The 25,748-nt window shown below is 36.1% G+C and overlaps 1 protein-coding gene across 1 annotated transcript in view; it reads left to right on the forward strand.

Annotated features, from left to right (window-relative positions):
• Positions 1 to 24,845, forward strand: part of LOC109435445 (serine/arginine repetitive matrix protein 1) — a 64,649-nt gene extending 39,804 nt beyond the window's left edge. The window contains 5 exon segments of the mRNA XM_088795050.1: positions 21,728 to 22,807; positions 22,810 to 23,007; positions 23,010 to 23,270; positions 23,273 to 23,865; positions 23,867 to 24,845. Of these exon segments, the coding sequence (XP_088651176.1) occupies positions 21,728 to 22,807; positions 22,810 to 23,007; positions 23,010 to 23,270; positions 23,273 to 23,865; positions 23,867 to 24,274 (2,540 nt within the window). The 3' untranslated portion in view covers positions 24,275 to 24,845.
• Positions 24,846 to 25,748: the final 903 nt, after the last annotated feature.

The raw sequence follows: 25,748 nt of genomic DNA on the forward strand, positions 1-25,748 counted from the left end.
TGTGCGTAGCTAGTTGGTAGTTCTTAATAATTTTTGAACACAGGACTCCACATTTTGCTTTTGCAATGCATGCCAAAAAATATGTAGTCAGTCCTATATGCGAGGAGAGTCTCTAACTCCAGTGTGTTAAGAGGGAGACTTTTATAACATGATGTAACCACAAGAATAATATCCATCACCTTTTGCCATATAATGTAATGTAGTCATGGGAGTGACATCCCATTACCTTTGCCATAGTCTACTGGCTAGAACCAAGTCAACAGGTTTTGCCTACACTCAAGGGGAGGGGATTATACAAGGGCATGAATACCAGGAGGTGGGGATACTGAGGGCCACTCTTAGGGTCTTTCTGTTTCAGTACCATAAATGGGAGTAGAATGCATAGGTGGAAAGCACATTGCTAGAAAAGATGTAGATTGGATTTCTCTGCCCGCCATGTTTTTGTTACCACCATTGTTGCATGGAGTATCTGTCTTATTTAAAGTCACTGTATCCCATACAACATTGCCTTCAAGGAATTGATTTTATAGTTGATGGTTTATTCTTTACTACATGCCTTCTAGGTTGTCAGAATATACTACTGAAGAATTAACTTATAGTGCTAGATGGAAATGCACTATGTTGAGAGGTCAGGATATTCTCTTGTATGATGCATTATATGCTTAGAACCAGCAACCAGTAGGCGGTGCAGTTTTTATCATAACCAGAATGCATGGGTTTGGGAAGCAATGACAATAAGTGGTGGTTCACAGGATTGCCCTACTTATAATTTTTTTCACATTCTGTCTTCAAAACACTAGTTTTTACTAGTTTAGAGGTTTTAATATCTAAAATAAATGGTTCCACCTGGGGAAAAAAGTCGAGTTTAACTGAATTGAAAATGGACATGGCCATCTGGTCATTTGGGCAATTAATGCCACTGGACACACTAAAAAAGGAGGTTCAGGTGTTGGCAGATTGATTCTATTTATGAAGGGTAATTGACTTGTTGCTATACAATGGTGGCAAAAAAAGAGTATGGATAAAATCCTTTTCTCTTTATAATTTTTATAATTCTTACTTATTTTTCTTTTCTGATTTCATTGTCTGAGAGCTCCAGTACATTGTTGTAAAGCAAGAGCTTTAGTGGGTATCTGTGTATTATGACTTTGAAGAGAATATTTCTAGTTTTTTGTCATTTAATTTCTAGTAAGTATGACGTTTATGGAAGGTTTTTTAAAAAATGACCTTTAGTTCAGCACAATTCCTTCTGTTCTTGGATTGCTATTTAAAAAAAATTATAAATGTATATTGACTTTTTCTAATGCATTTTTTCATTAATTGAAATCATCATAAGTTATTGCTTTGATCTATTAATGCAGTGAATCACATCAGTTGGTTTTCTGAGGTTATCTATTTTGGAATTCCTGGAATACACTCTACTTGGTCACCTCTATCTCTATCGCTTCAGTGCTGGATTTGATTTGTTAAGTTTTTATTTAGGATCTTGCATCTATATTTACAAATGACATTCACATACAATTTTCCATTCTTATATTGTCCATTTCCAGTTTTAGTTTGAAGGTGGATTGGGCAGTATATTAGTCAGGGTTCAGTTTAAGATAACAGATCCCATGCAAAGTAAAAAGGGATTTGTCCTCAAGGATGTTAAATGGCTTACTTAGAGATACTTACTGAAATGGCCTGCTTAGAAGAAGAGACTGAATTATCTGAATTTTGAGGAACTGGGTCATCAATGTAGATACTGCCAGTACTGCAATCAAGAATTTGAAAAATTAAGAGGCTACCATCTCTTCCATGATCAGGAAGCCACTGAATCAGGAAGTTACCTGCTAGTGAGAATACAGAAGTGTCTCTATTTCAGCTACAGAATCACATCACCTCTCCTAATCAGGAAGCCACCTGCAGTCAGGACGCTGCAGCTTGGCTACTGGCTTACACTGAGTTTGTCACAATCCACCACTGGGAAGTGCCCTGCACTCAGCCTCCCTCCCCATTTGATTCACTTCCGGTTTAAAGTTTCATATGTGTGGAGTTGCATTACAGAGCCCAAACCGCATTAGGAATCTGAGTAAGAGAGATTCTAGGAAAGTCAATGTTTTAAACGGCTTCTGCCTGCTCTAAGGAGGTAGATTAGGTGTTGAATAGGCCAAGCTACGTTGGTGTCTGTGCGTATCTCTCTCAGTTTCTATTGTCTGAAACAACGTGTATAACAGGACTGACCTGTTTCTTGAGCATTTTGTCAAATATACCTGTACATTTTTGTCAGGGAGAATATTTTAAATCTACCAGTTAAATTTATTCTATGTGTGATAAAGGGGTAAGAGAAATCATACTGTATTATTTTGTAAGTGAATAAAATGGCTTTGGAATTATTTGCAAGTAAATGGTAAACATTGAGATGCTTTTGGGAGAGATATCAGGTAGTTGGAGGTTATGGTAGGAGAGAGAATTTTTACCATATACCCTGGGAGTATTTAAAGTTTAGAATCATGTGAATTACTATCTATGGAAATTAACAAAATAAAATATCTGAAAATAAAAAGTACTGATAAAACATATTATTATTTTATGATTTTAAGAATTTCCTCTTTATTCATTTCTAATATTGTTTCTTTTTGTGACTTCTTTCATCTTTTCCCCTTGATTGCTAAAAATTTGTTTATTTTATTAACTTCTTCAAATAATTAGCTTTTAGATTTTGTTCTTTTTGATTGTTTCTTTGACATTTCTCTCTACCCCCTTTCGCCCCCATAAATGCAGTTAAGACTTAAAATTTCCCTCCAGATGCACCCTGGGTACACCCCACAAGTTTCAGTATATAGAATTTTACTCTTTCATTTTTTAAATGGTCAAAGTCATTTTTATTGTGCTTTTTAACAAGTTAAAAAATTCTTTTTATGTAATTCAATCTTTTAAATGCAGTAGATAATAGATATTATGGCATCTTATTTCTGTTTACCACATCATGAAATAAGACAATAGATAATTAATCTGATGTGGACATCAAGGAAATGAAATCAGCTGACTCATTCTGAGACCTCAGTTAAAGTCCCACGAAGTGCTCTCAGCATAAAAATATTAATAATACAAAACAAAATACCCTTATGAAACCTATTGTTGAAGTTATATCACAAAATATCTTAATACACAAGTCTTTTTTTTTTTTTTTGAGGTCGAAGATGTGAAAGCTCAGAGTTTTGTCTTGTTCCTCTGTTCGTAGTCTTTTCCCTTCAGATTCCTTAAGCTTTCTTCTCTTTATCCATTTGTACCATTAAAACCTGGAAAAATCTGAGAATCTATCATTGACACTTATTTGCCATCTGATTATGTTTAATCTGAAGCTTACTTGAATTTCAACCATCTATTTGCATTTAAATTTTATTCTCTATTTGTGGGTTTTAAGAGTATCTGCAAGAGCTGAGAATATATTAAGGGGAAAGTCAGTAAGACCCCTGTAATCTGTAATGAACCATATAAAACCAAATTTATCTTTCAGGGTAACTTAAAATGGGGGGGGGGGCTAGAATAAATTGAGTTATCTCCCTTTATTTCACCTCAACCCTGTTACTTGGAGGAGACTGTTCAAGCTAGAGCCTAGTTCCTAGAACTTCTGAGGATGCCAAACACCTATGTCCCTCTAGACTAGTTGGTTCCATCTGTTTTACCACAGGTGTGCCTATTAGAATATCATCTCCTCTCCATGCTCCTTGCTACTTTTCTGCCTAATCATCAGCAGGACTCTTCTTTTTTAGAAATTTCTTTTTATTAAATTAATTGCGGTGACATTGGTTAATGAAATTATATAGGTGTCAAGTATACAATTCTGTAATACATGATCTGTATATTGCACTGTGTGTTCACCACCCAAACTCAAATCTCCTTCTGTCACCATATATTTGGCCCACTTTACTTTTTTCTCCCTCCCTCTTCCCCCTTTCCATCTGGTAACCACTACACTATTTTCTGTGTCTTTGGGTTTTTGCTTGTTTTGCTCATTTGTTGTTTTCAGGTTTATATCCCACGTATTAGTGAAATCATATGGTTCATGACTTTTTCTGTCAGACTTATTTTGCTTAGCATAATAATCTCAAAATCCATCCATGTTGTTGCAAATGGCAGTATTTCATCTTTTCTTATGGTTGAGTAATATTCCACTGTATATTTGTACCTGTGGGGGCAGAATCCCAGAGAGCAGTTTCCAGGCTCTCAACCTCATGTGAAAAGATGCTGGCTTGGGTAGTAGATGCCCATCAGCTGTGACTAGTTGGCCATCAGCTGTAATCAGTTAGCCATTGGCCACTGATATAACTGCCATGACTATGGTAGGGTGTTGGTGGGTTGGCAGAGAAGCGGCCGGCAGATAGCACATCGTGTGGAGCCTGCTTCCTGTATCTCCAACCCAGCCGCCAGTGAGACTACAGTGGTATGAACCCCCCATCCGTGGCTATGTTGGTGTTCCTTTTTGGTTTGCCATATCCTTTGTTCTTATGCGGGGAGCGGGACCAGAGACCCTGCATTATAGTACCACATTTTCTTTTTTCAATTGTCTATCAAAGGACACTTTGGTTGTTTCCATGTCTTGGCCACCGTGAATAATGCGGCAATGAACACAGGGGTACATATATCTTTATGGATAAATGTTTTCAGTTCTTTTGGGATACCCATAAGAGTGGTTGCTGGGTCATATGGTAGTTCTATTCTTAAATTTTTTAGGAACCTCCATACTGTTTTCCATAGTGGCTGTACCAATTTACTTTCCCACCAGCAGTATATGAGTATTGCTTTTTCTCCACAACCTCTCCAAATTTGTTATTACTTGTCTTGTTTATTATCAAATAGTCAATTTATAATAACATATGTGAGTTTGTGTCTCATTGTGGTTTTGATTTGCGTTTCCCTAATAGCTAATGGAGTTGAACATCTTTCATATATCTGTTGGTCGTTTGCATGTCTTCTTGGGAGAAATGTCTTTTCATGTCCTTTGCCCATTTTTTAATTGGATTGTTTTTGTTTTTAAATTGGGGAATATTGGGGAACAGTGTGCTCTTCCAGGATGTCAGGTCATTGTTTTTCAATCTAGTTGTGGAAGGCACAGCTCAGTTCCAAGCTCAAGCAGTTGCTTCTCACTAATCTATGTCAGAATTGAACCACGACCTTGGTGTTATGAGCGTTGCACTCCAACCACTGAGCCAACTGGCCGCCCACCGGTGGCTCAGCTCCAAGCTCAAGCTGCTGTCCTCAATCCAGTTGTGGAGGGAGCAGTTCACTGGCCCACGCGGGAACTGAACCGGCAACCCTGTTGTTAAGAGCTCGTGCTGTAACCAACTGAGCCATCCGGCCACCCCAGGATTGTTTGTTTGTTTTTTTGTTGAGTTGTATGAGTTCTTTATATATTTTGGATATGAGACCTTTATTGGAGGTATTGTTTGCAAATATCTTCTTCCATTTGGTTGCTTACCACTTTGTTTTGTTGATGGTTTCTTCTGCTGTACTGAAGCTTTTTAGTTTGATATAGTCCCATTCATTTATTTTTGCTTTTACTTCCCTTGCAAATTCATGAAATCCTCTCTAAGACAAAGGTCCATAAATTTAGTACCTATATTTTCTTCGATGCAATTTATTGTTTCAGGTCTTATATTTAGGTCTTTGATCCATTTTGAGTTAATTTTGATGTATAGTGACAGATAGCAGTCTATTTTCATTCTTTTGCATGTGGCTTTCCAATTTTTCCATCACCATTTATTGAAGATGCTTTCTTTTCTCCATTGTATGTTTTTGGATCCATTGTCAAAAACTATCTGTGCATATATGTGGGTTTATTTCTGGGGTCGCAGTTCTGCTCCATTGGTCTGTATGTCTTTTTTTTCTGCCAATACCATGCCGTTTTGATTATTGTCACTTTGTAAGGTAATTTGAAGTGAGGGAGTTTGATACCTCCGGCTTTGTTCTTTTTTCTTAAGATCGTGTTGGCTATTTGGAGTCTTTTGTGATTACATACAGATGTGATGATTTTTTTGTCTATTTCTTTAAAAAATGCCTTTGGGATTTTGATGGGGATTGCATTAAATCTGTATATTGCTTTGGGTAATATGGTCATTTTAACTATGTTGATTCTTCCAATCCATGAACATGGAATATCATTTCATTACTTTATGTGTTCTTCAATTTCTTTTAATAATGTCTTGTAATTTTCAGTATATAGGTCCCTCACATCTTTTGTTAATTTTATTTCTAGGTATTTTTTGTTGTTGTTGTGATTGCGAAAAAAATGTTTTGTTTTTTTTTTTTTTTCATTTCTCTTTCTGAAATTTCATTCTTAGTATATAGGAATGTAATGGACTTTTGTACATTGATTTTGTATCCTGCAACTTTACTATATTTGTTTATTGTTTCTCATAGTTTTCTGGTGGAGTCTTTAGAATTTTCTGTATAAAGAATCATGTCATCTGCAAAAAGTGACAATTTGAGTTCTTCATTCTCAATTTGGATGCCTTTTATTTCTGTCTCTTGCCTAATAGCTCTGGTTAGGACTTCCAATACTATGTTGAATAACAGTAGCAGACCTCTTCTTAAATCCAATCTTTGCCAGTCTCACTCCCTCTGCAGATATTTTATTTTTCCTGGCACATTTACCTTTACTACATTCAAGAGATAAAAGTTCATCATTTATTATGCACCAAGAACTGTGATAAGCACTAATTCTAATTATTTGTTTGTTGTAAAACTTTTCTAATGTCTTAGAATATGTATAAGCATCAGTTCTAATTCTAGATTTGAAGTTTCTGACATAAGTGCACTAGAATATTGCTTCATTACTACTTTTTCAACTCTTTTTTATTGCTTTGCATTAATGTTATATTTATGACAATTATTTCCTCTGTTGGATTTTTAACTTTTTGAGGAGACTGCATCTTAGTATTTAGCAATTGGAAACAGATTTTTACATTTTGTAGGTACTTAAATATATGAACATGAAAGATTCTGATGGATACCAGAAGCTTTCTCTATTCTAACGCTTGCTGGTAAATGTAACCAGACTTCTGAAAAAAAGTATGTGTATATATTATATAGGTTTATTATAAAGTTTATTGACATAAAGGATATGTAACACACAATTTACAAATAATAATAAAATATGTAATACTCCATATTATAAATTTCATGTAGCCAATTGATTTTCACAGAATTTTTTCATTGATTTTCACCAAACTCTTGTATCCAAACCTGCCCTGTGGTTTCAGTGCATGAACAGGTGTGGTTCCAACATGATGCTGGTTGATCAGTTTATTTACCTTAATAAATAAAGTGGAAAAAAAAAGAAAACAGATCAATGCTGAAACTTCATTTGTTTGTCAGTCATGTGTGGACTTCTTTACTGAATTAGATAACAATTTTCAAATACTGAAAGACTATTTCTCCAGTGTTTTTGTGTTATGATGTAGTATGACATATTACACTTTTAAGTTTAATCCATTTTAGTAACATTTTCATCATAATTAAAAAAAATATCTATCATTAAAAAAACAAATCAAGGCCCAATATTTAATGTTTCCAAAAATAAATAGAAATAATTTTGCTTCTTCTGTTTAAGTACCTGTTGGATATAAATGATATCCAACAGTAGTAGCATAAATTTGAATTTGCTGGTTGAAAATAGTTACTCTTGGCATCTGCTTTTCTTTTGTGCAGATTCATGGATAAGTTGGCCTACCCTATTGCTTTTTCATTTATAGATTATCCATGTAAAAATATAAATTCTACTATGAGGAGAGGGAGGGGACTCTTATTAGAAATTTGGCCCTAATTAGTTATATATATATCTAGGTAAATCATTTTCCTTTCTAGGCCTCTGACTTCTCATCCACAGATGAGATTGAATGAGATGAATGAGATGATCTGTAAGGTTTTCTTCAGATTCTATGATTTGTGGTGATGGTTGATTATTATTCTTACATAGTTACTGCTTCTTCCCATGAAAGTTTGCTAATTCCCCTTCCTGTGATGTCATGCTTAGCCATGCGACCAGTGGTGTCCTTCTCTGTGGGAAGATCATACTTCTCAGCTCAGTGATGTCAGGAGATGTGCATTGGCCAAGAAAATGTAACCAGAAGTTATGTGTGCCATTTCTCATCAGAAGCTCTAGGAGCCATTCTAGGCTCTGCTCTCTTTTTTCCCTCTGCCACAATGACAAAGTTTCACACAGAGGCTATTTCTTTACCTAAATCATGAAGGGAAGAGAATGTGGAGCCCATAGCTAACCTCCAGTTGACAAGTAAAGTAACAACATATTTGTTGTAAGCCCCTGAGACTGAGAATTTTGTTATTGCAGCATAATCTAGCAAAAGATGACTGGTATACAAATTCATCAATAATTAAATTTCAGTTCATAGTTAAAAGTTACAATAATTAAAATTTAATATAAAACTCATAAAGGAAATATGCATATGTCTATACACACATTGTGGAAATAAGTTATAAACTTAAAAAGCAAAAATAAATATAACATTTACATTGAAGAAATAGACCTACATATCTACTCAGAATATTCCTTGCAGTTTCTACCTTGAATCCTTGAATGGCTCTTCAAGTAAAAATGAATATTTTTCAAAAGCAATTCTTCATTACTAAGATATTACATGTCTACTCTAAATGGCAATATTCCTTAGAAATTTATGATTTCCAAAGATTAACTCAAGAGCAGAGCTTCTCCTGAAGTAATATGATTTTTTGACTCTGTTATTGTCATTTTAAGGCTGGTTCAAGAACCTGAAAAGTCTCCAGTCTTACCAATACTTCATTTTTGGCACAAAAATATTGACTCATGTTTCTTTTTGCTCCCCTTAGCAAAGGGAACCCAAAAGTTCACTGTTTATGGCAATGACTTATCTCCATGAATTTGTATCTTCAATATCATCAAGATATCTTTTGCAGCAGTTTCACAACTTTATGTATTTTTCCTTCATTTACTTACTAACTCTAATTTTTGAAACCAGTAATGTCTTTAATATATTTTTGAAAGACAGCTACATGAGGTTTAGAGACTTGTAGTTTTTCACAGTCATGTTTGACTTATGACATTCTCCCCAAATCAGCCCATGATTCTCTGCTTCTGTGTTCAAGGCAAAATATTTCTGAATGACCATCACATACAACTTTTGTTTTTACAGTTTTATATAATTCACATGTGATACAATTCACCCATTAAAGTGTACAGTTCAAGGGCTTTTACTATATTATAGAATTATGCATCTATCACCAACATCAATTTTAGAATATTTTCATTATCCTGAAAAAACCCTCACACCATCACCCCTCAATATCCTCATCTTCCCTAGCCCTAGGCAGCTGTTAATCTGCCTTCTGTCTCTATCTATTTGCCCATTTGTTACAATTCATATAAATAGAATCATTTACAATATGTAGTCCTTTGAGACTCTATTTTCCATTTAGTGTAACGTTTTCAAGGTTCACCCATGTTGTGGCATGTATCATGACTTCATTTCTTTTAATTACTGAATAATATTCCATTGTTTGGATATACCACATTTAGTTTATCCATTCATTAGTTGATGGGCATTTGGGTTTCCACATTTTGGATATTATAAATAATGTTGCTATAAACACTTGTGTATACATTTTATGTGAATATGTTTTTATTTCCCTTGGATATATATCTAGGAATAGAACTGCTAGATCATATGGTGACTTTATGTTTAACCATTTGAGGAACTTCCAGACTTTTCCAAAGTGACTCCTCAATTTTACAGTCCTATTAACAATGTGTGAGGGTTCTACTTTCTCCACATTCTCGCTAACGCTTGTTCTTGTCTGTCGTTTTGATTATACTCATCCCAGTGGGTATAAAATGGTATCTCACTTTGGTTTTGATTTCTATTTCCCTATTGGCTAATAAGATTGAGCAGCTTTTCATGTGCTTACCGTGTTTCCCTGAAAATAAGACCTAGCCGGACAATGTGTCTTTTGGAGCAAAAATTAATGTAAAGCCCGGTATTATATTACGTTATATTATATTATATTATACCCAGTCCTATATGATAGTAAAATAAGACCAGGTCTTATAATAATTTTTGCTCCAAAAGATGCATTAGAGCTGATTGTCTGCCTAGGTCTTATTTTCGGGGGAACATGGTATTGACTGCTTCTATGTCTTTTTTGGAGAACTGTCTGTTCAGATCCTTTGCACATTTTAAAATTGGGATATTTGTCTTTGTATTATTGTAATAATTTTTTGTAATATTCTAGGTACAATTTCCTTATCAAATACAAGGTTTGCAAAAAATTTTTCTATTTTATGGGGTGACTTTTCACTTTGTTGATGACATCCTTTGGAGCACAAAATTTTAAATTTTGATGAAGTGCAATTTATTCATTTTATCTTTTGATGCTTGTGCTTTTGGTGTCATATCTAAGAAGCTATTCCCTCATCCAAAGTCACAAAGATTTATGTCTATATTTTATCCTGAAGTTCCTGAAATGAGTTTAATAATTTTTGCTCTTACATTTAGGTCTTTAGTGCATTTGAGTTCATTTTTGTAAGTGGTGTGAGGTAAGGATCCAACCTCATTATTTTGCATGTGGCTATTCAGTTATCCCAGCATCATTTGTTGATAAGACTATTCTTTCGCCATTGAGTAGTCTTTGCGCTCTTGCCTAAAATGAGTTGACTATAGATGTATGGGTTTATTTCTGGACTCTCAGTTCTATTACATTAATTTATGTGTCTATCCCTATGCCATTATATTGTCTTGATTACTGTAACTTTAGAATAATCATCCAAATCTTTATCAATTTTGACATTTACACATAATTTTCCTTTGGACTGTACTTAAGAGGTATTTGGTACTGCTATATCCTTATGATTTGGCATTTTATGGTTAAAAGCAATAAAGCATAATGGGTATGGGCACAGGTGTTTAGAGAGACTTGGATTTGAAAGGACTGTACCGCTTCTTAGATGTGTGAACCTGTGTAATCCTTTCTGAGCTCGTTTCCCATCTTAAAATGGGAACAGTAATAGTTACATTAGCGGATTTTTGTGAGGATTAAATGCGCTAATATATATACTCAATAAAAGCAGTCAATAAAGATAGGTTTTATTTTCTTGTACAGAACATCAATTTGCATTGCATGCTCATCACGTGTGCACAGTGCTATTTTTTAGATGTGCAGTGACAGTATATGGACTTATGCTTTAAGAAAATAGCAATAAAATTTCAGGTGTTGGGAACTCATTTTCCGATAAATATGAGGGAAAAAAAGAAGAAGCCAAAAGAAAAGTAAAGCAAAACTGCCTTTGGGAAAGTGTAGGGAGGAAGAGGCAGAAAGAATCTATGCATGGTCCTACTCCAGGACTCTAAGGAAACTTCTTTCTCCAATAATTCTTTTAAAATAGTTTAAATAGTTAGTCTGTCTGCAAAAGAGGCTTACAGCCTCTTTTGCAGACATCAAGGAATGTACTTTCAAATAACCTCTTGGAATCCCTTTTCAGAACTTGTTATTAAGATAGGCTTTTATGAGAGAGAGCAGGGTAGGTTTCTTTTTAAACTGTTTCAGTCCTAAATCACAATTGCAGTTGTATTTTTAAACTTAAGTTTCAAAAACCCATAAATCTGTTAAAAACAATAATAACAAGAGTTCAGAGGGCATAGGTTAACCATTTTCCAGCATGTAGCAACCAATCTACTGAACTCAGGCAGTAGCAAGCACTCTTACTGCATTGAAAAAAGTCCTGAGCTCCGTTTCTGTTGTATTTGGCAAGACATTTGTTGACAATTTTTTTTTCCAAGTTACTCCTGGGAGGAAATTTCAGTGGCCTCATCCACAAGTAGCTCAAATGAAAAAAAAAAAAAGCATGCTTGGGGTTGTGAACAGTCAGCGATGCAACACGAGGTGGCACTCTTGTCCCAGTGAGTGCTTTGGAGCAGTACATTAGAAAAAGGATGCACAATTTTAAAAGATGTGGTTGGTCTGAATGTCACTGGGAGTCTGCCTGACAGACTGAACAATAACAGGGCCCAGAACCAAAGTTGGGCTAGAAAAAGCAGACTGGTACAACAGGAAAGGGGGTTAAAAAGTAGTACAGCAATAACCTAAGATAAATACATAAGAACAAGTGTCCAGACAGTGCGTTACAGTACACTTATCAGTTACCTTCACTATTTATTTTAATCTTTATAACAATAATCTTTTCACTGTTACTCTATACACATGCTTCAAACAAATATTAGATAATGACTTTTTCATGTAGAGATAATGGCTTCACATGGTCTTTAGGATAAAATGTGTCCCCTGCTTCATGTTCCATTAATATTCACCCTTTCTTCATTACTGAAATGTCTGAAGTTCCTGAAATGCATCCTGCTCTCTTGCATCTGCATTTCTGTATATGACAGCATTCTGCCTAGAACATTCTTTGTGCTTTCATCTGCATGGATGATTCCTACTCCTCCTTTCTGAGTCAATATAGATATCACCTCCTCCTGGAAGTCTTCCTTGACCACTGGGCAGGAATGTGAGGATTTAAATATATATGTAAAATACCTAACAGTGTGCTAACAAATGTAATCTATTATTGTCATACAAATTCAATCATTTTAGTCTATTCACATACCAATCATTTTAATTTATTTATTCACAAGTATGTACTATTTTCTTGATTCATCTACAGGTCTATTATGTTTTTATTGTTAGGTAATGACCAGAATGCTAGTTAATGTTTCCAGAGTGGAATCTTCTCCTTCATGCAAGTATAAGATGACATTTTCTGTTTTGTTTTCAGTGTTCTTCCTGATTAATTCATTCAATAAACACTTTCTCAGTTCCTATGTACAGGTGCTGCTCTGAGCATTGGGAACACAGGGTATAAGAATGGATAGCACAATGGAGAAACTTATTGAATAGTGAGTCTTAATATTTTATTCTTTAAAATTTCGAGATTAAATTGTATCATTGCTATGGGGAAAATCTGGTAATAATAATATTTTTTTCCTGCATTATAACTGATATATTATTGTCTGCTATTTTCTAACTACAGTTTAAATTAGTAATTCCCAAATGCATTGACCCTTGCCCACAGTAAATCTTTTAGCCCTCTTTGCTAGTTAACACTGCCTCAAAAGATCTTCTTGATATCCATTATTATATCTTTGGATTAAAAAGCAAACAAACAAAAACCACTAGAGGACCCTGATGGTAACCATAAAATGTGTCATTTTTCAAGATCTTATGCATAATTGTGAATTAAGGGGTTTGTGTCTAGTCAGAATCCTGGTAAGAATTAGAAGGAACCTCAAAATAGGCGATTTGAGAAGAGGACTGCTTACAAACGTGTGGGCAGAGTTTAGAACAGCAAACTACCTCAGAGCTGGCAGAATGCGGAGATAGTACTCTTCCTGGGCCTCAAGAAACAAGAGGAGGGAGCAGATTCCGGAACTCAGAGAGGGTACCTGGAGGAAGAGGCCTGCCTGACCAGAGCTGAAGCTTTCCACAGAGAGATACAGCCAATCCATGGAGACCAGCAGGCAGGGAACCTGGGAAGTTACTGTCCTCACTTCAGTTTCCTTCCAACTCCAACTGGCCACCTGGGCTTCCCATTGCCAGAACTCCCTGGAATCTACAGGGCAAAGGATTCAGTAGCTAGAGTCCACGAAGATCAGCTTCCTGTGACATAGTTGAGGCTGGAATAGGCCATAGTGCGGATCTGGAGAAGCAAGTAGAAAAAACTCAGCACAGGCCATAACTTGTCCATAACCTGGGAGGCATAGTGATTTTTTTTTTTTTTAATAAAAGGAATGTGAATTTATTCCTACATGTTTTGTCATGTCTACAAGTTAGTCAGTCCCCTTTTCATGAAAGAATATTCTCTCTTCCTACTTTTCCATCCCAAGTTCATTCAGTCAATGTTTACTGAATCCTTGGGGCAGGTTCTAGGGGTACAGAAATAAAGACACAGCATTCAGTCTCAAGGATCACACCATTGGGGTGGGGGAAATAAAAGAAATAAACAAACCATCACCCAATGGAGTACCGTAAGTACAATGAATTAGAAGAAAGGACAAGGAAAATGGTAGTTTACAGACAGTGTGGCTACCCCAGATTATAGGTGGTCTGGGAGGGCTTCCTGGAGGAGATTTCAGTGGACTCCTTGGTCAAGTGTAATTATTTAGTTTCCCCTTTATTTTATGTCTATTTAACTCTTATTTAACCCTTCGAAGATCTATAGTAGATTATGTTTCTATGAGTTTTTTCTTTCTTGCTTCTTTTCCAATTTCACCTTCCTAACTTTTAAAAATGCAACGTGTGTGTATGTGTGTGTGTATTTATTTATTTATTTAAGTTCTTTTTAAAATGAGATATAATTGACATATAACATTATATTAGTTTCAGGTGTATAACATAATGATTTGATGTTTATATATATTGCAAAATGATTAATACAATAAGTCTAATATCTATCACTACCTATATAATTACAAAATGTTTTTGTCTTCTGGTGAGAACTGTTAAGATCTACTCTCTTAGCAATTTTCAAATAAACAATATAGTCTTACTAACTATAGTCACTGTGTTGTACATTAATTATATTCCCATGACTTATTTTATAGGTGGAAGTTTGTATTTTCTAACCCTCTTCTCCCATTCTCTACTCCCTTCAGTATCTGCCACCTCTGGCAACTAACAATTTGTTCTTTATACTCATGAGCCTGTTTTTTTTTTCCTGTCTTTATTTTTATTTTTGGTTGGTCGTTTTGCTTTTTTTTTTTTTTTTTTTTTTAAGATTCCACAAATAAATAAGTAAGATCATATGGTATTAATCTTTCACATAGCATAATACCCTCAAGGTCCATTCATGTCACAAATGGCAAAACTGTCTTCTTCTTTATGGCTGAATATATTCCATTGTATAACATATACCACATTTTCTTTATCCAGTCATCGGTTGATGGACACTTAACGTTGCTTCTATATCTTGGCTATTGTCAATAATCTACAATGAACATGGGGTGCAGATATCTTTTTGAGTTAGTGTTTTCATTTTCATCACATAAACACCTAGAAGTGGAATTGCTAAATCATATGGTAGTTCTATTTTTAACTTAAGGAGCTTCCATACTGGTTTTCTTAGTGAATGCACCAGTTTACATTCTTACCAACAGTGGACAAGGGTTTCCTTTTCTCCACATTTTGCCAGTGCTTGTTATCTCTTGTCTTTTTGGTAATAGGCATTCCAATACATGTGAAGTGATATCTCATTGTAGTTTTGACTTGCATTTCACTGATGATTAGTGATTAGTGATTTATAGGTATACATGTACCTGTTGGCCATCTGTATGTCTTTTTGAAAAAAAAGTCTATTTATGTCTTTTGCCTATTTAAAAATTGGATTGTTTGTTTTGTGCTATTGAGTTGTATGAGTTCTTTATATATTTTGGGTATCAACCCCTTATCAGATATATGATTTACAAATATTTTCTCCCATTCTTCAGGTTGTCCTTTCATTTTGTTGATGGTTTCTTTAGCTGTGCAGAAGTTTTTTTGTTTGATGTAGTCTCACTTGTTTATTTTTGCTATTGTTACCTTTATAATTGGTGTCAAACACCCTGCCGCCCCCACCCCCCAAAAAAAGTCATTGCCAAAACCTATGTCAAAGGCCTTACGCTCTAAGTTTTAATCTAGGAGTTTTATGATTTCAGGTCATGTGTTCAAGTCTTTAATCCATTTTGAGTTATTTTTTTGTATGTGGTATACCATAGCGGTCCAGTTTCACTTTTTTGCATGTGGTTGTCTAGGTTTTCCAACACCATTTATTGAAGAGACTGTTCTTCCCTATTGTATATTCTTGGCTCCTTTGTCATAAATTAATTGACCATATGTGTGTATGGGTTTTTTTCTGGGCTCTCTATTCTGTTTCATTGATATATGTATCTGTTATACCAATAACATACTGTTTGATTCCTGTAACTTTGTAATACAGTTTGAAATCAGGAAGTACGATACCTCCAGCTTTGTTCTTCTTTCTCAGATTACTTTGGCTATTCAGGGTCTTTTATGGCTCCATATAAATTTTAGGATTTTTTTTTTATTTCTATGAAAAATGCCATTGGAATTTTTATAGGGATTGCATTGAATATGTAGACAGCTTTGGATAGTATGGACATTTTAACAGCATCTATTCCTCCAATTCATGAGCACAGAATATTTTTTCATTTATTTGTGTCTTCTTCAATTTATTTCATTATCGTCTTATAGTTTTCAGTGTATACATGTCTTTCACCTCCTTGGTTAAATTTATTCCTAGGTACTTAATTTTTCTGGTGCAATTGTAAAATGGGAATGTTTTCTTAATTTACCTTTCTGATAGTTCATTATTAGTATATAGAAACACAACAAATTTTTGCATACTGATTCATGTATATCGAATTTTACTGAATTTGTTCACCTTAATGCTTAATTACGCTTTATTAGTGCCTTAAAATGAATATCAACAATTTGTATTTCACAAATTGCTGGACCAATCTCTGGAACTGTTTTTATCATTCTGCATTTGGAATGACCATTGTGATCTTATATTTTTACTGATATTTTGGGGAAACTTGAGTGTTTTTGGCGTTATTTAATTAGGAGCTGAATGAAAGACATTCTATATGGTGATATTTACTTATGTAAGTACTCAAGGAACTAGAATGAATAGGGGGACCCTATCTGTATAAGACATGTTTTTGTATGTATTTAACTTTTAATACTCTCATGAACCACCATGAACATAAATTTTTGGGCACATCTTTAAATTCGGTCTCAGGAAAAATTACAAAGTGTGGATTACCATGCCAAATGGTATGAACATTTTTATGGCTCTTGATACATATAGCCACATTGCCTTCAGAAAGATTTTATACTATTATGTATACAAATGTCACATGCTTTCACTGTCACTATGCATAGTACAGTTTTGACATATTCTAATTTTTGCTTGTTGTATTCTGTTAGCTGGCTGTCATGTCAGCTTCACTCTAGCAATGGCCTTTTATCCTGGCAACAGCAATTGGTTTCAGTTTCCATCTTTAAATAATGCCAGAACTAGACTTATTGTGCTGTCTTAGAAATAGGAGTACCTATAGTCATACCCTCTCCTCAGATGTCTGGGTCCCCATTTCCACCAGAATTCACTAAACTATTCTTCTATTTTGTGCATGTTTGAAGTTTACTATCACATGTTCTGATAATCTCACATTTTTCCTTTTTTATTTTATTTATTTATATTTTTAGTTCATTTTCCAATGGCGTTAGAGTTTTCCTAAATTGTAAGAGCTAAATCTCCTGGTTTTTCATGCCTGGAGGCAGAAACCCCCATTATTATAATTTTTTTTTCATCTCTGTGGTAAATTTGGTTATGTGTTCTTTTTTTAATTAAAACGGGATCAAATATATGGTGATGAAAGGAGAACTGACTCTGGGTGGTGAACACACAATGTGATATATAGATGATGTATTACAGAATTGTACACCTGAAACCTATGTAACTTTACTAACCTTTGCCACTCCAATAAACTTGAGTAAAGTTTATTTCTCATGCTTTCTCATTTTTATTTTCTTGATCAATTATGCCAGGGTTTAAAAATTTTGTTAATATTTTTAAAGAACCATGTTTTGTATGTAATGAATTCCTCTTGTTTTATCTTTGCTATCCCACCAACTTCTGCCTTATCTACATTGCTTCTTTTTCATATATATTAGTCCTCCTCCTGCTTTCTAATTTCCTTTTGAAGCCCCCTGACAGATATTAACAGGAATTAGCTTACCAAGAAGAAATGTAATTTTCAAAGACCTATTTCAAGCTTTACAAAATACAGAAAAGAAGAATGGGTTGGGAACTGAGAGACAATCACTTAAGAACCAACTAATATGGTCCAAGTAATAATATATTTTGGGAATTTAACTTTTCTTTTCCAGGAGAGAAAAATACAAAATTCATTTTTTTCTCCCTTTATTGTCCTCTCCTTTCTCGTCCTCCTCCTTTTTTTTTTTTTTTTTTAATTATGGCTTTAGGTACAGGTAAAATAATGGTTATATATAGAAGACTGGAAAGATTATGCTATGCAAAACTTCCTCAGTATACATTGCATTCTTTTTTAAAATTTTATTTCATTTTTTTCTTACTAAATTTATTGGGGTGACATTGGTTAGTAAATTTATATAGGTTTCAAGTGTACATTTTTGTAATACATCATCTACATATTGCACTGTATGTTCACTACCCGGAGTCAATTCTTCCATCGCCATATATTTGACCCCATTTTCCCTCTTTTACTATCTCCCCTTCCCTTCCAGTAACCACTAAACTGTTGTCTGTGTCTATGACTTTTTGTTTCTTTCTTTGTCTTGTTCCTTTGTTGCTTTCAGTTTTATATTCCACATATGAGTGAAGTTATATAGTTCTCGGCTTTTTCTGCCTGACTTTTTTGCTTAGCCTGATAATCTCAAGATCTATCTATGTTGTCGCAAATGGCAGTATTTCATCTTTTTTATGGCCAAGTAATATTCCATTGTATGTTTGTACCACATCATCTTTATCCAGTTGTCTATCAAAGGACACTTTGGTTGTTTCTATGTCTTGGCCACCAAGAATAATGCTGCAATGAACACAGGGGTACATATATCTTTACGGATAAATGTTTTCAGATTTTTTGGGTAGATACCCAGAAAAGGGATTGCTGGGTTGTAAATACATTGCATTCTTGGAATACTACATTTGCTGCAAGATTTAATGAACTGCTCTTACACTAACAGCCTGGGGAATGCTAAGAGCCAGGTGCTTAAGTCAGATGTGGTCTGAATCCTGGCTTACTTTCTAACTAGGTCTATGGCCTTGGATAAGTTACCTAACTCTCCAAGGTTCAATTTCCTTATTTGCTATGAGGGTTAAATAAAATATTACCTGTAAAACTTAGTGCTTGGCACTGATTAGTGCTCAGTAAATGCTAGCTTTTTATTACAATTACACATATCCAACCCCATGGAATATATTTTTTTCTCGTATAAAACACTGTAGAAATGCCTATCATCTCATCTATTAATGCCCTAAAGTCCAAAGGTAGAAGAACTTAATGTTCAAAAGCTACCATGGCCGTGGAGTGAACATTACACGAAAAAACAAATATTTGGATAAACATCAAGAAAGCCAGAGGTGTTTGAAATGTTTGCTGGCTGACAAAGTAATTTGAGTTGCTTAATGTTACACAAAGGCAATGCAAAACAGTCTCTTCAGATGTGTAATATCTTTACCTTTTAAATTCTTTCTTAGGTACCTAAGAATTAGGGAACTAGGATTTTTTTTAAATCATAAGTGTATGAGTTATACACTCACCATGATGGATTTTTGATTTCTAAAAATGAAAGAATAAAATTTTACAGTATTTTTTATTTTATATGAATTGCACTACTTGTGAATTTCTTGCCTTACAATTTATATACCACTTGAAACGTATTAGACATTTAAATAATTGTCTGCAAGAAGTGGCAGCAATTCTTCCAGACTCGCGGCCCGTATCGAAACTAGGTAGCTTTCTTTGCATAAGCCTTAGTTCAATTCCATTCCACAAACTTAATCTGAGCACCTAAAACAGGCCAAAGAATTTTGCAAACAGGAATGGCATCCATGAACCAAAAGGCTACATGTACATGTATTGCTGGAAAAAGACAGCAGAACATACCAAATGAGATTATCATTTTAGTAAAAGAATGACAGCAGTGTACTAGATGTCTGCCTCGGTTCAAAAACAAAACTGATGCTTAATCTGGTTACAATGGCAACAACATCTGATTTTTGATAATACTCTAGACTCGAGAAAAACTTCGAGGCATTATTATTATTATCATTTTTACAAGATTAGTTATTTTAATACATAGATTTTATAAAATCAATCTGCAAATCCTTAGGAAGGGATTAGCTGGGCAAACATAATTTGCTAATAGATAATTAATGTATAACTTTTTTGGTTAATTAAAGCTAATGTTCCTAAAAAAAATTTCATGCCTTTCTTTTGAGTACTCTGTGGTATTTTCTAACTGGTTTTCTTTCTTCTCCTTATCACTTCACTGCTAAACTTACTGTTTCTTTTTTAAAAATCAAATTCTGATTTCCATTAAGCTTGTGGGATTGCTACTAATTGGACACTTTCAAGAATTATCATTTCAGTTGCCTTTGAATTGTGAGTCACAACTAATAGTGTTAAAATAACATTAATACACTCTAACCTTGTCTGCCTACCTGCACGGTGGTGTGAGCGAGGCTGATGATAATCTATCTTCTGGTTTTACAGATTCTGATTGAGGCTTAGATAGGTTCTGAAACTCATCAAATTGCAGAGCAATTTACAGAAGAACAGAGATTAAAAGTCAGGTTCCCCAATTCCCTGTTCAATCCCTTTTGTATATTCAACAGAATTTTTTCATCATTTGAATAGTGTTATACAGCCTTCCCACACACCCTAGAGAGCAAATAAGAGATTTAAGTATTCTCAAGTGTTTGGTTTCACTGTCAAAATATATTTGCATCATTTATCTTTTGAAAATTTTCATGGAGTGTGTTTCATAGAAGCAAGAATGCTTTAACTTTGTTGTAAGAAGCCATCTGGAGCTCTTGGTATACATTGTGCAATGGTAAACACTGGAAATCACTTGTAATTTGGCGAGACACCAGATGGAATGAAAACAAAACAAAACAAAACAAAGAGGTTAGGAAATTACATTAAGAAAGTCCTTAGACTATATTTTTTCAATTTTAAAAATCATATTTCTCTATAGAAGTGCTATAGCTACATTATAGAAAATCTGGAAACTCCAGTAGGAAAAAAATTCTGGTTGAATTCTAGAAATGTAATCATATCACTATTTAGCTTTCTAGTTTACACTCTCTCCCCCATATATCTATTTTTGAAAAAACATAGTTATACTCACAGTTCACATATAATTTCCATTTTGATTTTCTTTTACTTAACATTATAACATCATGAGCATTATACTTTCAAATGAGAAAATTCAAAAGGAAAAGTTAAATTTCTCAAATACTGTTGTTTAATGTGAGCTAGTTATAAACTGATCACGGAAAGGGTGATATTTTTAATATGAAAGACCTTTAAGTGAAAGTTGTTAAACTAAATTGAGAACATATGTATAAAATAGTGCTTACTGTTAAAAATGAAACAAAAATTATATCTTATGTAAAGCACTTAACAATAAAACCATCAGTTTTTTAATTTGGTGGTTTTCCCATATTCCAGGAGAGTTTGTTTTTTTTCCTTGTGCATTTCTATGCTCAAAATTTTCTTCTTAGTTAGCTTAAGACATCTAACTGCTATTTTGGGGGAGTTGGTAGAATTTTGACTTATAGAGGTACTGTAAAGGGAAATAAAAATGATATGCTATCTGGATTTTGCTTTAAAATTGTCCAGAAGAAAAAGATGAGTAATGGATGAAACAATATCATAAAATGTTGATATTTTCTTAAACTGGGTGGTGCATATATTTTACTATTCTCCTATTGTGTAATTTTGCAAATTTTAAATAAAAAGCAAAAACAAAGTAGAGTGGTATAACTTCTGTCTTCCAAGAAAAAAATTCTTATAATAGCTTCGGAATCTAGGTTTTGTGGAGGATAAAAAATAGTTTTCCAAATTGCTTAGTTCCCATTAATATTAAGAATAAGAACCGGGAGGCAGCAAAACGGACGCAGGATTCTTCTGCGGAACAAGTGCAGAACAGGATAATCGGTTCAGCAACAAACAGAAGAAGCTACTGAAGCAGCTGAAATTTGCTGAATGCCTAGAAAAAAAGGTGGACATGAACACAGTAAATCTGGAGGTTATAAAGCCTTGGAGAACAAAACGAATAACGGAAATCCTTGGGTTTGAAGATGATGTTGTGATTGAGTTTATTTTCAACCAGCTGGAAGGGAAGAATCCAGACTCCAAAATGATGCAAATCAACCTGACTGGGTTTTTGAAGGGAAAAAATGCTAGAGCATTTATGGGAGAACTGTGGCCCCTGCTCTTAAGTGCACAGGAAAACATCGCTGGAATTTCTTCTGCTTTCTTAGAATTGAAGAAAGAAGAAATAAAACAGAGACAGATTGAACAAGAAAAGTTGGCATCTTTGAAAAAGCAAGATGCAGACGAGGATAAGAGGGATAAGGAAGAAAAAGAAAGCAGCAGAGAAAAACGGGAGAGGTCTCGAAGTCCGAGAAGAACCAAGAGCTGGAGTCCTTCCCCTGCTCCAGAAAAGAAGGAAAAAACTCCAGAGCTCCCAGAACCATCATCGAAAGTAAAAGAACCTTCAGTACAAGAGGCCACTTCTACTAGTGATATCCTGAAAGTTCCCAAGCCAGAACCTGTACCAGAACCTAAAGAACCTTCTCCGGAGAAAAATTCCGAAAAGGAAAAGGAGAAGACCTGACCAAGATCTCGTTGACTCTCTCCTTCTCATGTTCGACCTAGGCGGCGCCATAGGTCCAGATCAAGATCATACTCACCTAGAAGGCGACCAAGTCCAAGAAGACGACCATCTCCTCGCAGAAGAACTCCACCAAGACGAATGCCTCCTCCACCAAGGCATAGAAGGAGTAGATCTCCAGTACGACGAAGAAGGCCAGCATCCTTGTCCGGGAGTAGCTCATCACCCTCTTGCTCTTGTTCCTGGTCACTGCCAAAGAAGCCTCCTAACAGGACGCCCAGCCCGCCTCGGAAATCTCGTAGGTTGTCTCCTTCAGCAAGTCCTCCGAGGCGAAGGCATTGCCATCACCTCCAGCAACTCCACCGCCAGAAACTCGTCAGTCCCCGACACCCCAGCAGTCAAACCGAACAAGAAAAAGTCGTGTTTCTGTCTCTCCAGAGAGAACTTCAGGTAAAGTGACAAACCATAAAGGTACTGAGAAAAGAGAGTCCCCTTCACCAGCACCCAAGCCTAGAAAAGTAGAGTTATCTGAATCAGAAAGGATAAAGGTGGCAAAATGGCTGCAGCAGATTCTGTGCAGCAAAGACGCCAATGCAGACGACAGAACCAGCAATCTTCATCTGATTCTGGCTCCTCCTCTTCCTCAGAAGAGGAGCGACCAAAGAGGTCCCATGCGAAGAATGGTGAGGTAGGCAGGCGTTGGAGACATTGCTCTTCCCGGAGTGCCTCTCCATCACCTCGAAAGCTCCAGAAAGAGACTTCCCCTCGTGGTAGACGGAGGAGAAGTCCCTCCCCACCACCCCCAGAAGACGACGTTCTCCTTCCCTGGCTCCTCCTCCTCGCGGAAGGACTCCTGCTCCTCCCCCACGACGACGCTCACCGTCTCCGAGAAGATGCTCTCCTCCAAGACAAAGGAGATATTCTCCTTCCCCTCCTCCAAAGAGAAGAACGGCGTCTCCCCCACCTCCTCCTAAACGACGGGCATCACCATCTCCACCACCAAAGCATTGGGTCTCCCATTCTCCGCCTCCCAAACAAAGAAGCTCCCCAGTCACCAAGAGACGTTCGCCTTCATTGTCATCAAAGCATAGGAAAGGGTCTTCCCGGAGCCGATCTACCCGGGAGGCCCGGTCACCACAACCAAACCAACGGCATTCGCCCTCCCCACGGCCTCGAGCTCCTCAGACCTCCTCAAGTCCTCCACCTGTTCGAAGAGGAGCGTCACCATCACCCCAAAGAAGGCAGTCCCCGTCTCCAAGTACTAGACCTATTAGGAGAGTCTCCAGGACTCCGGAACCCAAAAAGACAAAAAAGGCTGCCTCACCAAGCCCGCAGTCTGTAAGGAGGGTCTCATCCTCCCGATCTGTCTCAGGATCTCCTGAGCCAGCAGCTAAACCTCCCCCCACCCCCCGCACCTCCATCTCCTGTCCAGTCTCAGTCACCCTCTATCAACTGGTCCCCAGCGGTACCGGTCAAAAAGGCTAAAAGCCTGACACCAAGCCGATCACCGGCAAGGAATTCGGACCAAGAAGGAGGTGGAAAGAAAAAGAAGAAGAAGAAGGACAAGAAACACAAAAATCACAAGAAGGAAAAGGCTGTGGCTGTAGCTGCTGCAGCTACTGTAACCCCTGCAACCATCGCTGCCCCCAGGACCACATCAGCACAGGAAGAACCGGAGGCAGAGCCAGAGCCGAAGAAGGAGACGGAAAGTGAAGCTGAAGATAACCTTGATGACTTAGAAAAGCACCTGCGTGAAAAGGCCCTGAGATCAATGCAAAAGGCTCAAGTGTCACCACAGTCTTAGGTGGAAATGTTTGTTATGATGTAAATTTTATTTGGTTTGTAGTCAATTCAATTTCAAAATTGCTAAAATGTGTTTGAGCTTTAGACTATAACATTTGTTGTAATAATTGCTAGGTTGAAGTTCACCATGTAAAAAAGGGCATGGATTTACATTGCAAAAGGTGTCCACAGTGTATTAGTGACATTCTTTCATTGACAGCTGATATCAATTCATTTAGAGTGAAATATTTTAAGCCAAAAAAAAAAAAAATTCCCTTTTTAAAAAAGGGGGTTTAAATACTGTTGGCATTCTTATGGTTTCTTTAAATGCCCCTGGCTATTCCCAGAGGTTTTCCTTTTTTTTTTTCTCTTTTCTCCCCCCGCCCCTTTTTTCCTTTTTCTTGTTTGAGTCTTAGCACCCATTTAAGTTATGATGCTTCTAACCTTGTATGGTTTGCAAGCTTGCCCAGAAAGACCACAAAAGCATAAATGAATATTTTAATGCCACAATCTTTCCTGTTGCCTGTGGAGTCACTGCTGAAATGAATCTGGATTTGAGCTCTAGGATGAGATGGAAAATGAAAGCATGTTGTTTGCCAGGACACTGGGTTTACATTGATGTGTAACAAGTTGATTTGGAACACTGGAATTTCATTCTATTCTGTTGTGTTTTTTTGTAAAGGCAATTTACTAGTCCCAGGAAGCATCCTTGAGTTATATAAAATTTTGTTTCATGAAATGTCATGGCTCCATTCATAATTTTGTCTTATTTTCCCAATCGGTATATACAACTTCCAGAGCTCTTGTATTCGTAAGGCTGGAAGGGCCCAGACTTTGAAATAGTGTCTTGTTTTCACTGTTTTTGTTTTTTTGTTTTGTTTTATTTCGTTTTTTTGAAACTAAAGCTATATAAAGCCTTGCGGATTAAACAGAATACATTTCTAAATTGAAAAAAAAAAGAATAAGAACCGGATCTGAGGGACTTGGACCATAGAGTTTCTTTCCAGCTTTGTAATGATGACGCCTAGGCCATACAGCTTGCTATTTTAAGGCAGAAGAGGGATTTGAAGAAAGAGGAAAGCCGGGGTTTGCCAATTCTGTCCCATGGAGATTGTGGGAAGTAGACAGAGCAAAAGAGCCACGAGATACAGATGTCCTGCCCTCCCCTCTCTAGGCTGAAATCCTGGTAGGGAGAAGTGTTAGGTAAATTGAGAACATGTGTGCATTTATTCTGGTGAATGGGTGCTGAGAGCAGATGGGTTTTTGCCCCATTCCTCTGGTCTGCGGCACATCCCCCACTCTGCAGGGAGGCCCTGCTCCACCATTAGGTGGCCCTAACAGAGTAAAGGGTAGGGCAGGGTGGATGGGCAGGCACACAATATGCTTCACACTCCTGTTGCTTCCTCTCGCTTACCCTCCATGCCCCCTCCTTTCTACAAGCTGTATACTCAGGGACACACAGCAAAGTGTCCAGAAATGGGTCCTTACCAACTATA

This window comes from Rhinolophus sinicus, chromosome 1 (genome assembly GCF_057876585.1).
Source record: "Rhinolophus sinicus isolate RSI-liver-muscle chromosome 1, RSI-T2T, whole genome shotgun sequence".
NCBI lineage: Eukaryota > Metazoa > Chordata > Mammalia > Chiroptera > Rhinolophidae > Rhinolophus > Rhinolophus sinicus.